Consider the following 15,317-nt stretch of genomic DNA (forward strand, 5'->3'; position numbering starts at 1 on the left):
GGGGGAGAGAGAGAGAAACAACTATGCGAGAGAGAGATGTTATTGGTTGCCTTCATGCATGCACCCAGACTGGGGATCTAACCTGCAACCTGGATCTGTGCTCTGACCAAGGATCAAACCCATGACCTTTCAGTCTGCAGATGATGCTACAACCAACTGAGCCAGACTAACCAGGGCGTATCATGCTTATTAACTTATAATAATGACTGTGATAATTATCTGAAACTTGAAAGTTAAGGGAATGTTTATAATTTGAGTACCATTTTCATTTTACTTGTTTACTCCAGACAGCAAGATATCTGATTGATATATTTTTGGTTGGGTGTATGTAATAAAACAGAATTACTTCTCAATGCTTCCATATTTCCTTGAATTCCTCATATCAGTTCTCTTATCTGTCACTCTGTTAACCAAATTATGGGCCAAGTAAGTGATCAGAAACTGGGTGTGGTCAATAATATCGAAGTAACTGTTTTTACTAACACAGACACCTCTGAAGAGTTTCTATTAATGATATGAGTTGCTGTGGTGAACTTTTTATTACTAACCCCATCAAAAATCCATGGGCAGTTATGACCCAAAAGAAAACTCCCTAATGTGTCAAAACAAAAAGACCTTTAGCTTTTGACAACATGAATGTTACAAAACTACTTGTGATCCAAAAAGCTTATAAGATGTTGCCTTAAAATATGTGTTTTTTTTTTTTTTTTGATGATTGATGTTTTCTCTGTTAAAATAATTGGCCAAAATATGGAAAGTAAAAGCAGGCGTTAACCTGGGGTTGGTAGGTGGAGTGCGTATGTGTAAATCCACGTGTGCGTGGCTCACTGCACGCTTCTCCAGCCCATCATTGATTTCCCCCTCCTCACTAAGCATGTCTTGCTTTCCATCTTGTAGATGACACAGGCTGTCCCAGCAGCCAGTCAGTGTCCCCTGTGAAGACGCCCTCGGATGCTGGGAACAGTCCTGTTGGCTTTCCCCCTGGAAGTGATGAAGACTTTACCAGAAAGAAATGCACGGTTAGAATGGTTGGCGAGGGAAGCATCCAGTCAGCTCGCTATAAGAAGGAACCCAAGTCAGGCTTCGTGAAGCCAGGTAAATGCACTTATATTCATGGTGTGATCGGCGAGGTGTGGCCAGAGTGATTTCACATTGAAGTGAAACACCTGTATATCAAGCTGGGGAACGCTAATGCTGTACCCAGTACCCAGAAACATCTGTTTTTAAAAAAAAGGTGGGGGCAAAGAGTGGACTCTCTTCTGTACTCATTGTTAAAAATTAAGTATAGTGACATGCATGCATTATAAAGACAGAGCAAAGTGGAAGAAATGTAAACTGGATGATCTAACAAACATTTAAACTCTGTAGTTAATTACAGCATAAATTATATTAAGAAGTGACTTGGTGTCATCTAAAGTGCCCACAAATTATGAAAAGAACGTGTTATCTTAATGCAGATCTTTAGGGCTGGACATAGTTACTAACCTAGTTCTTTTATTTGTTTTTAAAAATTGAAATTTGAATATGATGTTATATGTATATAGATGTTTAAGAATTACAAAACAGTAAAAACTATGAGATGAAATGGAGATCATTATTGTATTGAATGGGATGCCATAAACATTAGGAAAGGTCAGTTCTCAGAATTTGCAATATACAAATAAATATTTTATATCTCAGAAATATATACAGTAAGTGAGCAAATATAATTTTAGTAAAACTGAAGTTCTAACTTTAAAGTCAAAGGACGTGAGCATAGTGAGAAACCTCTATCTTGCATTATTTTCTTCAACATCCACAGTTATACTGTGCATATTTATGAGCCTAAAAAGCAGATTAGTAGCTTGCATGAGTCCTCATTTGTCTTCTAATTGTTGTTTGGTGGTGACATTATTGTGCAAGGAGCTACAGACGGCTTTATTTCAATGGAGCCAACGCTTGGTCAGATGTCCCTTTCCATTGGAAGGTCCTGTGTCCTCTTCCATCTCTGTCTGCTTTTGTTCTTCCTGGATAATTGATGTATACAGCATGTCTTAATGGATTATTCTTCATCTTGCATTTTAGTCAACCAAAGAGAATGTCATTTAGTCTCAAAGCAATCCTTAAACTGTGTGAAAATAGAAATCCCCTCTTCCCTAGGCTCCTGATACATGTTAGCCATGATGAATCTGTTCATTGTCCATTGCTTTGGAATCATATAAAAAAGAGAGAATGAGACACAGTGGGGAAGACAGCACATGAAAGAGAAAGATGGATATTGTAAAAAAGGTGTTGGGTACCCTCAGTACTTAGGATAGAGACAATGAGGTAAAGAATGTCATGTCATTATAGACAAGAAATAAAACCATTACCTTGTATACTGTGTGGGTGGAAAAATAATTTTTCTTCTACTCTTCTAAGTGCTTCTGGCTAGTCTAATAATCAGACTGGCATGAGACAGATTAAGAGGAGAAAATTACCAAACTTTTCACGTTTATACATGTGGGGGTTCCCTAAGAATATGAAACCCTGGACAAATCAGGCAGCTGACGCTTACATGCCCTTCTGGACTAAGGAGAGGGAGGTAGGCTCCGGAACTCCAGAGGGAAAGTAGGCAATTCTCAGGTGGATAAGGAAGAGCAAATATTTGGTAACCAAATTCTTGCAAAGCCACCCAGAAACAACAGTACCCAGAGAGGAGTCTAACAAATAGACTTTGCAGGTTTCTCCCTGTCTGCCACACTTAGATTACATTATGCTAAGGTGATAGTTCCCTTCCTTTAAGCAGATTTTCCTATTCAAATTCCTTTAGGTAGGTGAAGGGGAGGTAAAAGGCTCTTCTTGCCTCTTTTGGTTCTTAAAAATAATCAGCTTAAAAATAATCGATTTCCCAAAAGGCATATTTTGGGTGGCAAAACTGCTTCCCTTTGGTACCCAAAGACAAAAACTGCCTCCTTCCTTCAGCTCCATTGTCCTTTTTAGATATTGAGATGTAATTTATGTGCCATAAAATTCACACCTTCAAAGTGTACAATTTAGTGGTTTTTAGTATGTTCAAAAGGTTGTGTAAACATCACCACTGTCTAATTCCAGAACATTTTTATCACCCCACAAAGAAACTCCATACCCATTAGCAGTCACTACATGATCCCTTTCCTCCAGCCACTGGCAGCCACTAACCTGGTCTCTGTCTCTGGATCTGCCTGTTCTGGACGGCTCATGTAAATGGAATCATACAATATGCAGCCTTCTGAGTTTGGCTTATTGTTTTCAAGCTTCAAGCACTTTATGTTCTTTTTATGGCTCAGTAATATTCTATTATATTGATACACCACATTTTTAAAGACTTTTTTTTAAAGCAAATTTAGGTTTATAGAAAAATTGAGTGGAGAATACAGTTCCCAGGTACCATCGCACCAATACTACCTCCAGCTTCTCCTGTTATTAATATCTCACTTAGGTGTTGTGATATACCACATTTTTTCTCCATTCACAGCTGATGGACATTTGGGTTGTTTCTACTCTTTGGCTATTGTGAATAATGTGCTATGAACACTCATGTACATGTTCTTGTATGAATACGCATTCATTTCTCTTGGTTATATATCTAGGAATGAAATTGTTCAGTCATAGAGTGACTCCATGTTTAACTCTTTGAGGAAATGCCAAAATGTTTTGCAAAATGGCTGTACCATTTTACAATGTATTATGGTTCTGATTTCTCTACATCCATCCTTGTTAACAGTTGTTATTGCCTATCGTTTTAATTATAGCCATTCTAGTGAGTGTAAAGTCATATTTCATTGTGCTTTTTAATTGACATTTCCTTGGTGGCTAATGATGATGAGCATCTTTTTATGTGCTCATTGGCCATTTGGATATCTTCTTTGGAGAAATGTTCTCGATTTTCTTTTAACCTGGGAGTAATCACCACTAGAATCTGCTTCTCTAACACATGGGATATACATTGAAGAACAGGAACTCTGTCACTGTCATCCTCTCTTTGCCAAACTCCTAGTACACAAGGTTGGTGCATATTGGGGGCTCACTCAACCCTTGTTGACCTCAATAGCAAAGGTGGGCTCTGAGATTGAGAAGATAAAATGTGCTGGAAAGAATGTCAGCTTCATAGATTGCAAAGAAAAAAATAGATTCATTGTGAAAATAATGTAGGATTTGAATGCAACAGAAATTATTTCATTTTTGTTATCTACCAAAATATCCACCACTCATTCTAAAGTGCTTTTATAGTGGTAACAATACTAGTGAACAATGGAACAAGAGACAGGCGTGGTGCAGAGAGAACAAATTAAGCTTAAATGGGAGTTAAAATTATCATTGACCTTCCTTGTCCCGATAACCTGATAATCATAATAAAGAATAATTGTGTTAATGTAAGACTTGAAACTCTACATGTATACACAAAATTCACACCTAGCAAGTCCCCGATCCTGCTGAAGGTAACTCACTTGCTAAGGATCAGCCACTTGTCTTGCTGAGAATGTTGAAGGCCCTAGGTCTTTGTGAAGAAAATGCATAAAAAAAAGAAAAAAAAAGAAAGAGATTGAGGAAAAAGAGAGGAAGGAAGGACAGAAAGAAGGAAAGAAAGAAGGAAGGAAGAAAACAAGAACAGTTGTTCTTAATGGTGTGCTGATTCTTGGATCTTTTGAGAATCATGAAGGCCATGGACCCATATTCTAGAAGAATACCAATATGCACAAAATATTGCATTCTGTTTCTGAGATTTCATGGATCTTCTTTATTAGAGTTTATGAATCCTAATTTAATGACACTTGCCCAGAAGCAGACCCTAACGCACCACTCTTGTCAACTGCTTCTAATTTTATTGCTCTTACATGTAATATCACCTAAGCAGGTAGGACTTTTTGATCTTTTTATATATTAGCATTTAACCAAGGTCAAAGGGATCCCTAAAGTTGTTTTTCTTTTCTTTTTTGCTCTTTTTTTGTTGCCTAAAATCCCTAATGTCATCACTGAAAAAGTTGTTCAGGCATTTGAATGGGATCCAGTTCCTTAAAATAAGCTCTCTGTATTTAGAGGAATCTGCACCATGACCTATAGTTCTCTGAACTTTCAGCAGAATAAATCTGTCAGTCGCATAAATATGAGGAGAGGAAATCCTGGAAATGAGGCCCCTGGATGACTGCAAAATCTGTAAAATGCAGAGACATAATGTCTTAACCCCAAGAAGACACTGCTCTCAGGTTAAAATGTTCCACCTCCTCCCTAGCCCCAAGTGACCATCTCTCCTCAGCCCAAACTGATCGTGGTGTGTGCGCTCTACTTTTTTTTTTTTTTTTTAATAAATCCTCTCATTAGAACCAACACCACTGCATTAAAATAGCAAGCAATTAGTGTCTCTCAGACAGATGCTCAGGGGCCCTTGGACGTTAAATAATATGAGCCCATTTAATTTTAGGTTCATTGTTCTAGATTCTAGAAAACTGCTCTTCACCTCAAAGTTCTTGAAATGCCCATTTGGTCATTACGATAAAGAGCTAATCGTGTTGACTATATCGGACACAGAAGGAAACAGGAAATATGTCACGGGCTGCTTGGAAGGGCGTAGGAAGGGGAGCTTTGCCAGCCCACCCCCTTTCAGCAGGGCTCAGTGGCGCAACAGCGTGAAGCCCGCCTTCCCCCAGGCCAGCTTCTTAGAGGCAGTGACAGTGAGCCTTCTGCCATTTGGCTGCCATCAATGCTTGTGTGAATTTAATTAAAAATAGCCACCAAAGAGCAAAAGCAAACATCCCTACAGTCGAGTTGGAGAATAGCGCTATGTTTTCTTTTTATCTACAAGTCAGTTTAGCAGATGTTGAAATGGAATCCCCAGGGCTTAATATGGCGTCTGCCATACAGTGGGTGTCCAGTAAATACTTAATTGAGAAATGGAGTGTACGCTTTGTGCAAGGAATTATGTGTCCTGTGGGAGGAGTGTCAGAAAGTTGTGGTAAAGGTGACTTCAACATCACCCTTCTCTTAGGGAGCTTATAATGTAAGGAAAATACCATATCATAAATCTGGCCTATAGTGCAGAGGAAAATCAAAGGAATGAAGGTATTCCAACTGGGGACTTTTTGAAGACTCTGTGCTGGAAACATTCCTTTCCCCAGGTGCTCCTCCTATATTTAGTTTGCAGTCATTTTTCCTGAAGAGATTTTTGACTCAGAAAGGAAAGGCCTAGTTGAATTACCGCTAGTATGTACATCAAATGACATTCCCGGGCCTCCCTTTAAGCTAGATTTACTGCTTGGGGAGTACTAGATCTCACCGCAGAGAAGGAAAAGACTCATTGTCATTGTTTTACAAATATAAGCACCAAATCCTTTCTCCAGAGCAGAGGAAACAATTACACAACCGAAACAAGTAATTGGAAAATGTGAAGGAAAAAAAAACAGCAACACCCATGATTCAAGAGATAGGTAAAGAGCAAATTGTTGGGGTCTCCTCGATTTAAAAGGAATCCACATTAAGAAACGGAAATGTTGAAATCTGCATTTGAAAGATGTCATGATATTTTATCATTGTTCAGACTAAGTTAGTATTCCCTTGTCATCAGATACCATCCAGGCTATTGAAACTGGAGGCCTGGCCAGATGAACTATAATAACCTCCCAATAATAACAGAGGATCGGTTCCTTTAAAAAACAACAACAAAAAAAAAGAAAACCCCACCTATTTCCCACATTCAGAGCCATTTGCTAGAAAACCCAGAAAGAGTACCAAGTAGGTTAGTGACTAATCAACACTGGTTCCCTTAATAGATAGAGGCCCTTTCACACACAGCCAGAGAGCCTACAGATGTTCCTGCGCTTATCACGAGCATCGCTTTCACTTCAAAGCTCTGTGAAACAAGAGAGCTCGGCAGCTTACCTGGTGGAGGCCATTCTTACAATCACCTGAGCTACCTGGAGGAGAGCTGAGAGCATAGAGTTGACACAGCTTCTCCCCGGTTGACCTCACTTGTCCTATCTTGGGAAAAAAGCGGGGAAGGAGGCCCACTTTCTAACTAGCAGGTTCTCCTGTCCAGCATGCTAGGTTCAAATCTTCATGCCACCACTTAATAACTGTGTGCTCTTCAGCTACTTGTTTTCCTCTTGAACCTCTGTGGTTCCCATCTGTAAAATGGGTTGTTGTGAAGGTTAAAAAGACTGATGACTGTTAAGTGCTCGGCATTGAAACTGGCACAAGTAATTCTTCAGTAAATGTTAATAATGGTCATTTGTGGCTCTTAAAATAGATATGTCACAAATTGGGTGCATCGTATTTCCAAGAAAACTCTTAAAACTCTCTTACACTAAATGTGTTTATTTGAAACAAAATTCTAGCATGCCATGTTATTCTAGTTCACATGAATCAGGAAGAATGTTGGCTACAGGACACTGATAAGAGTACAAACTGACAGTGGATGGTTTGACAATGAGGAAGGAGATGGGAAAATATGAAAAAGCAGACAAAAGGCCACTAAAGAGCATTTAAGTGTTGAAATGCTTTATAGCTCCTAGTGCAGTAATTAATGTTCTAGAAACAGTGTCATTGTGATGGTGAAGTTGGCAGAAAATGATGTGTATGATGAGGGCAGAACAGTGTCTTAAGCATTTTAGAAATATTTTCTTAGAGTAAAATAAACTAGACTTTTAGTGTCAAAAGAGAAGATTTTGGTTCTGTGGAAACTTTCTGTATTCTTGGCAAGGCATTACCTTTCTTGCATTCAAAGGTGTTGCCTCATCCAAGCCCTATTTTGGAGATTTGAAAGCCTTATGAAAATATCTGGAAGGACATATTACATGGAATTGTGGGCTTGGATAACACTCTGAAATTGGATTAAAAAAATTTTTAGCTAGTATTTATTGAGTATTGACTGTCCCAGGCAAAATTCCAAGCACTTGACTCATTTTACCCTAATAGCAGTGCTAGAAAGGGATATCATTATCTCTAATTTTATAGATCAGGAACAGGCACAGAGAGGTTAAGTAACTCATCCAAGGTCACGCAGCTTGTGAATGGATTTTAAACAGAATAAGTAGTCTTGCTCCTAACTCCTGACCATTGAACTGGTTGTAAGGCCTGCCTTCAAAGGATTGATTGTAATTGCAGTAGAGGAGTGTGAAAATCAAGAAAGATCTGTTGACATAAGACAGAAATTAATTTTCTTTAATGTCTGTATAGCCCCAAAAATTCTTATTCATTTTCATAAATTAGCTGATACAGTCCATATGTAGAGTATGCTGGCTATTACTGATAACAAAATCAGTGTACCTTAGTGTGACTTCAGTGAAATACAATAAGTTGAACACACGGCTGTTTGGATGCAGATCAGTATAATAAGCTGGAGGACGTGAACATCAAAGAATCTGGGGTCTTCCATGCTGTCTGCTTACGCGTGAACTGGTACCTGCTCTGTTTCTCAAAATGTTTTGTGTGCTGCCTGCATATCACAAATATTTTCACAAAGATCACTAGACTAGTCAAGTTTAAATAAGAGCTTTGCCTTGATGCTGAAATGGCTCTCTGAAACTTTCTTTCACCCTGAGAGAAGGAAACACACCCAGGATATAGCCGAGAATGTTTGGGGGTGGATGATTGTATTGTCAGTCACTGCTCCCCAGCAGAGACCGAGCAGACCAGTGAAACCAAGCTGAACTGTGATGAGTGGGCTTAGTGTTTATCTTTAGGGCTGGCTTCCTTATTTATGCTCCTGCCTTTCTCCCATCTGTGCTTTTGATGACACCCCCAGTCAATGTAAGGCTGCCAAATGGCCCGTGAATGGTTGTCCACTAAGAATTAGTGGATTATAATCCTCTTCTCCCCAAAGGTGACTGCCATCCGAATCCTAGGTTCACTGGGATTTATTGCGTGTACAGTGTTCTAGCCACTGATTTGGGTGCCTGCCAAGTGCTTACTACGTGCTGTAACGTGTTGAGAATGAAGCCCTATAGGTCTGTCATGCAGAGCAGACACTCCAGGGGACCACACACCACTGTTGGACATACTTATCAACTGCCAGCATACAAGAAATAAACCTGGAAACTTCTTTTGTACATTGGCTCATAAACCAAGGGCTGTAAATCATGCAGCTGTCTGATCTTTTTTCCTAAGTGAGGAGGAGAGTTTGTGGAAGAGACGGTCCGCATATAAAGGCAGAGGCTTAGTTAGGGAGAGACAACAAGGTATGGTGAGATACTTGGCCGTGGCAACAGCTTGGAGCCATTCCACATCCTTCAGGGCAAGAGAAGGGTTGAGTTACCCAGAACCCAGACGGAGAGAACTCCCAGGCTGTTTGTGAGGAAACTGTGTCCTTTCCCTCACAGGTAAGGAGCCAGAGGGATACGTACCCTGCTCTCTCTGTCTTCTTTGTCACTATCATTTGTGTGGTATTTGGGTGCATGGCAGGGTTATTGACAAAAAGTGATGTGTTGAACAACAGAGTATGTTTGTGAGTTAAAGTCTCCCACCACCTAAGCCTGGACGTGGGAGCAGCCAGGGCGCAGTGATAAGCTTCGTGAAGGCAGGTTGAGTTCAGCGAGGTCGCACTGCAGGAGCCTGCCTGCAGCCAGTTTACATTCTGAGATGCAGAGTCTGGAGTATTTGTGGCAGTGCAGGAAGGCGGTCACTGTGTAAGAGCCTAAAGGGAGACTTTATACTTCTAACGGAAGGATAAACCTCTTCCTTCACCATGTATTAGGTTTCCGCTAAACCGAGGTTGGAATCCTGGCTGTCGTTCATTCACTCAACATATATGTATGAAGCGTTTCCTGTGTGCTGGCACTACTGTTCACGCGTTAAGGACGGAGGAGTGAAAATACAGACGAGAGGACTGTTCTCACGGAGCACGCCGTTAGCATGGGGACAGGGCTGATACACAAGCAGACAAGCAGGGCAAGTTCAGACAGTGACCAGTAAAACAAGGCAGCGCTGGGTAGACAGGGCCTGGTAAGGGGCAGGGGAGTGTCTGGGAGATGCCCTTTGAGCTAAGAAATTACCCATAGTCCTTCCCACTTAGGGAGCGGTGGGCATGGGTGGCCGGGCGGTGACCTTGAAAGTGAGAAGTGGTAGCAGTAGAGGTCGGTATTGTTAAAGTGATGGGAGGCCAGTGGAGGGGTTTAAGAAGAGAGACATAATTTGTAGGCGTGGGATCCTATTCTGGAGTCTGGATTATCAGCCGTGAAACTGGAAGCAGGTTCACTAAATTTAGGTGGCTGAGGAAGGAGGCAGTGAATACAGAAAAGCACAGGGTGGGGCAAAAGGAGGTGTACAGTTGTGCATATGGAAAATAATACAAGAATAAATACATAATAATACAAAAATGAACTTTGTGTTTCATGTACTCACAATTGTAAACCTACTTTGCCCCCCTGCCCTGTATATGAATATAATGTATATGATAGCATATAAAGTCTCCCATTTTCCTAATGAGATTTAAAATGTTTTATTTGCTAACTCAAGAAAACCTTTGGAAAGATGAATGAGATAGTTAATGTCTGATAGATTTTTTGTTATTTTAGTTTAACTCTATTATTAATTTAGAAACATTGACTTTGTTAATAACAGTTAATATAAAAATCTTTATTCTGTCTTTCTCATCTCTAGAGCTACTTTTCAACTTACCTGTCTTTGCCAGAACAAATCATCTTCACCTCCAGTTTGTTTGATATAAAGCAATTTTGAATCCATGCCTGGGGCATACTTTCAAGACAAGTACTGTGAGGGTATGAGTTCAGTTACTGTAACAGGAGACCCACCCAAACGCAGATGTTAACACTGAACAGAAGTCTACTTGTCTCTCGCACAACAGCACATAGGTATTTGGGTGATCCAGGCTGGTGGGCAGCTGTGGCATTGACTCTCACCTACCAGGCAGAAGGAAGTGGGGGGAAGGGCTCCTCACCCAGGACACAGATGTGGCGCATGCCATTCCAGTTATATCCCAGGACATCTTAGTCACCTATTATTATGGAAGAAGGGGAGAATGGAGACAGACATTCAAGGACACGTAGCGGGTTGTCACACATTTGTGTACAGCCTGGGGACATCTGGTTTTCCTGTTTCGCCATCGATATATCTGAGCATCCTTCACTATCCAGAGCTACTCAACTCCTGAGTTCAGTTAGCAAGGGATCTGGGTTTTTGTGATCTCTACAACTTAACCGTCAGCTGTATTGCTATTTGAGTGATCTTCAAAGAGCTGGAAGAGTCATACCACAGGGATAATTAAAAATCCCATTTTTTACTTTACTGCCTCCCTTCATATTAAACAGTCCTAGCACTTGACCTCTGAAGGCAGCCAGCCTAGCACTGATTGAGGTCAGTTCAGACTGTTGTGTCTTTTTCAAATGGGGACTTTGTTCAAAGAAGGTAATTATAAAGAGAGCTCTATAATAAGAGACTTTGGGAAGACACTAATATAAAGGGATTTCTTTTCTGGGATGTAACTGTGGGAGGCGGGTACCTCACCTTATATTTTGTCATTGAATAGGGTGGGCGAGGTCACCTGCAGAGCAGTGGGGGAAGGGGAGTTAGTGGGTAGAAGGGTTTCTTTTGTAATGTAAGGAAATGTGGGGTTTTTTTCTTTATAATATGGAGGGATAATTAATACTTAGCCTTTTTGGGTTGCTGTGAGAATCATAAAATATGTTCAATATACAGCAGACTATATTCAACATGCACATCCTGTATTTTTTGCAAAACTCTGTGTCAGTATTTGGCAGGAAGCGGGGTTTGTAGTGACAGTATTTGCCCAGTAGACAGTATGTGCTCAATAAATGATCACTGTCATTACTATTATAAAATGAGAGATGAGGCCAGTTTCCAAACAGCACAACTTCAAGGCATTTGAGCGTCCACTCACTACCTTATCTGCATCAGTCCTATTTTGTCACGGATACCTTTTTAGCAAGAATTATTCTGATATAATGGAGGGCTTGAGTGGAAGCTTAATAAATGTATTTACTCTAAGCAAACCTATTTGGAAGTAATATGCCGACAGTTGTCCCAGAGAGCCCTCAATTCCATTTTCTCCCTTCAGCACAGCAGATCTGTCCTGTCTTTCCCTCCTGGCAACACTGTGAAGTGCCTTGCATATTTAAATAGCTGGAATTCATGGAGTACACCAAGCCTTTGCCTCAAAGCCTCACAGGCTTGCCGTTAAATTTAGGAATGCATTGGGTTTTGATGTAATTTCTTCCTGGCCCATTGGGATGTAATCATTGTAGAAAGATTCTAACTGTTTTATTCCGACATCGTCAAAGGATTAGCCTTGGATCTTGTGTGGTCATTTACTTCTATTTGACAACCTGGTATTTCTTTAAATGCTTTGTGTCCATTCATGAGGACGCTGGTTCCATTTGAAATGCTGCAGTCACCAGGGAGAAGCTCTTGTGCTCTTCCCTGATTGGCTGGCCTTCCCTCTGCCTCCTGTTGCTATGGTGCCCAGCAGAGTAACTTCCTTGCCCTGCACATGTAGGAGGCTCAGTCTCCATGGATACCCCATTTTGAGACTGTACTCCACCGAGAGATGAGCTGCACACACTATATTTCTGCACAAGACATACCCCAGCCTGTGGGGGGAGGCTGTTTGCAGAGGCAATGTTTGCCATGAAAGTCTACGGAGCTTACCCTCTAAGTAAGTAGTATTAGTCACAGTAAGTAAATAATTATGTTAGATCACAGAGGATATGCTCTTTGTGTGTGTGTGTGTGTGTGTGTGTGTGTGTGTGTGCAGAGTTAGTTGTGGTAGGCCAAAACTGTAGTTTAAAATCAAATTTTCAACTCTGCTTTTCAGATAGTCTGAATGCAGAGTCTCTAACTAAACTCTTAAAATTGCACACATATATTGTTTTCAATACCCCTTGTCATCAGTGAGCCTGTGCAATGTGAAGCCAAAACAAAGAAAGAATGACCATGGATGCTTACACTTTAGAATGCTCTTTTAACCCCGGGTATTGCATGCCGCGTCTGCAGATGCAAAGCCTGGCCTTAGCCAGTGGGAATAGATGAGCACAGCCACATGAATGCTAATTGGTGCTGCACAGTTTGCACTGGGCCTCTGTGTAGGCTGAGACTCGGTGTATTTATCATCAGGAGAGAGCCTGTTCATGTGATCATGTCTGCCAGTCCACGGAAAGATGAGCTGCACACACACTGTATGTAGAAATTATTCAGAGCACATCTCTGTGGCCAGTTTTAATGTACTTTTCCCGTGTGGCTTCCCGTAGAAGTTCTGAAACTCTGCATGTCCGTGGAACTGGGATGTGGAAGAGTTTCCCTTTTATTAACTCATTTGATCTGACACTTCCTCTTTACCGTACATTCCAAGAGTGTAAGGGGGTGGATCTGCAATGTTGTAAAACACATGAGTCATCTTAAAGTGCTGTTCATCTGCTGGGCAAAGGATGAATGCCTGGCGTGTTAAAACGAATTAGTGGAAACAAAAGAAAGACTATACATATACCGAACCTCAGCTCCAGTTCAGTAACTTTAAAACTGTGTAAAACTTAGATTTCTAGGTGGCCCACAGGTGCCATCTGGCAGCTCTAAACTAAAAGCAGACCATGCACTCTATTGGTATGATAGAGTCATTTTGATTGTATAGAAGAGTAAGCACAGAGGATTATGCTAGATTGCACATTTATTTTCTGTACTCATGACAGTTCAGGCAAAGGACAAGCAGAGTAGTGTCAGCTTTTCCAACTGTTAGTCAGGGCTGGGTTTTAATTGCCTGCAGTGGTGGGAAGGTACCACCCTTAGGGCATGTGAATGTACTGATGACTGTTCTGGCACTGGCTTTGCCACTGGGGTCAAGTTTTAGGTCATTGCCTTGCTGTTATATTTTATAAATATAATTTCCACCCAGCAGATGAACAAGGGTATGTGATAAACTCTGTAGAGATCATGGTTTTGGAGCCCTGGAAATGATGTTGCTGACACCCCAAAGTTTTTCACCTTATTCATAGGACAAGGCCCCGTTTTCCTTTCTCAGTGTATCTGTCTGTGAAAACCAGCACAGAATGGCACTTTTTTTCAACCTTAAATATCTGAGCTCCTCTCTAAAACTGTTTACTCATCTGTATAGTGGAACAATAATAGTACCAATGACATAAGGCTGCTTTGAAAATTCAATGTCTTAATCAATGGCACAAGGCATACAATAAGTATTAGCTGCTATTGTATTATGATTACCATACATATCATCATCATTTTTACAATGTCATGTGATCAAGAGACTACCACTAATAGCTTGAATAGTTTTTTTGGTTTGATTCCATTCAGCCTCTCAAATTTCCTATTAAATACTTACTAAGAACTGAACTCTGTGTGTGGCGTTCTGATGGGAATGATAGCATTTGATGTACATGAAAATGTAGCTAATAAAATGTGAGATGTACAATTACTTTTCTCTTTTCAAATGTGTGGCTGTATGATTTTGCTAAACCACTATACACGTACATAATGAAATGTTTGCCTAATAGTTTTGCTGCCAATAACACAATAGATATGTAGGTCACCACAGTGGGCATATGAGATAAAAAGGGTGGGGCCACAGAGCATAAGTCGGTTAATAATTATAACAAATTTAAAATGTGACAATGAGAAATCTAGGTTCAAATTTTAAGCTCACTTCCTTTCCTGAAAGGATTTCCTTTCAGAGGTCAGTAATGACATATTTTGAAAAGAGAACAGTTTCATTGAGTTGAAAGTTGAGGGGATGATGGGAGAGGAAGAGATGGGAAATGATTGATTAATCTGTATAAAAAGAAGCCCCCTGCTGGGATTTTTTCTTTTGCACTAATTCTGTGTGACATCTGAGCCAAGAAAAATATGAAACCAATGCCACATGTGCACAGCCTGCTGGTGCGGACTTTCAGATGCATGAAGAGTTGACCCAGATTGTATTTTGCAGCTTTATTTTTATTTCAATGTCATTTTCCATTTCTTCTTTCTGGTATATTCTCTTCCTTCCATCCGTTTGCCCTGGAAAGCCCAGGGCATGTGCAGCAAGGGCCGTACCAACTCACCTGAAAGGAAAGAGGGGAGGACATTTGTAGGATGTGATTTAAAACAGGGTCTCTAGAGGCCGTGAACTTGTAATCAATGTATGTCCATACATGCTAAATATATTTTGCTGGACATGATTTCAAATGCAGTATCACTCAGATAATCTGCCTAGAATAAAAATAACCCTTGTTTCAAGGCAAAAATTAAGTTCTTAGCAACATCCCCACTGCCATGGTGACTTTTTACCTATACTCTTCTGGTCTGTGGCCAAAATAATGCCCCACTTTCTTGTTGTCATCCAGGTCCATGGTCCGATGGTGCAC

General features: G+C 40.5%; 1 protein-coding gene across 4 annotated transcripts in view; it reads left to right on the plus strand.

The window, feature by feature from the left end:
- SYBU (syntabulin) overlaps window positions 1–15,317 on the plus strand; it is a 108,352-nt gene that overhangs the window by 58,731 nt on the left and 34,304 nt on the right. For all 4 annotated transcript variants that reach the window (XM_090283437.1, XM_090283436.1, XM_090283438.1 and 1 more), the window contains one exon: window positions 898–1,095. In XM_090283437.1, coding sequence (XP_090139563.1) covers window positions 898–1,095 — 198 coding nt within the window. The remainder of the gene's footprint in view (window positions 1–897; window positions 1,096–15,317) is intronic.

This window comes from Furipterus horrens, unplaced genomic scaffold, assembly GCF_987537825.1.
Source record: "Furipterus horrens unplaced genomic scaffold, mFurHor1.1.pri manual_scaffold_7, whole genome shotgun sequence".
Lineage (NCBI taxonomy): Eukaryota > Metazoa > Chordata > Mammalia > Chiroptera > Furipteridae > Furipterus > Furipterus horrens.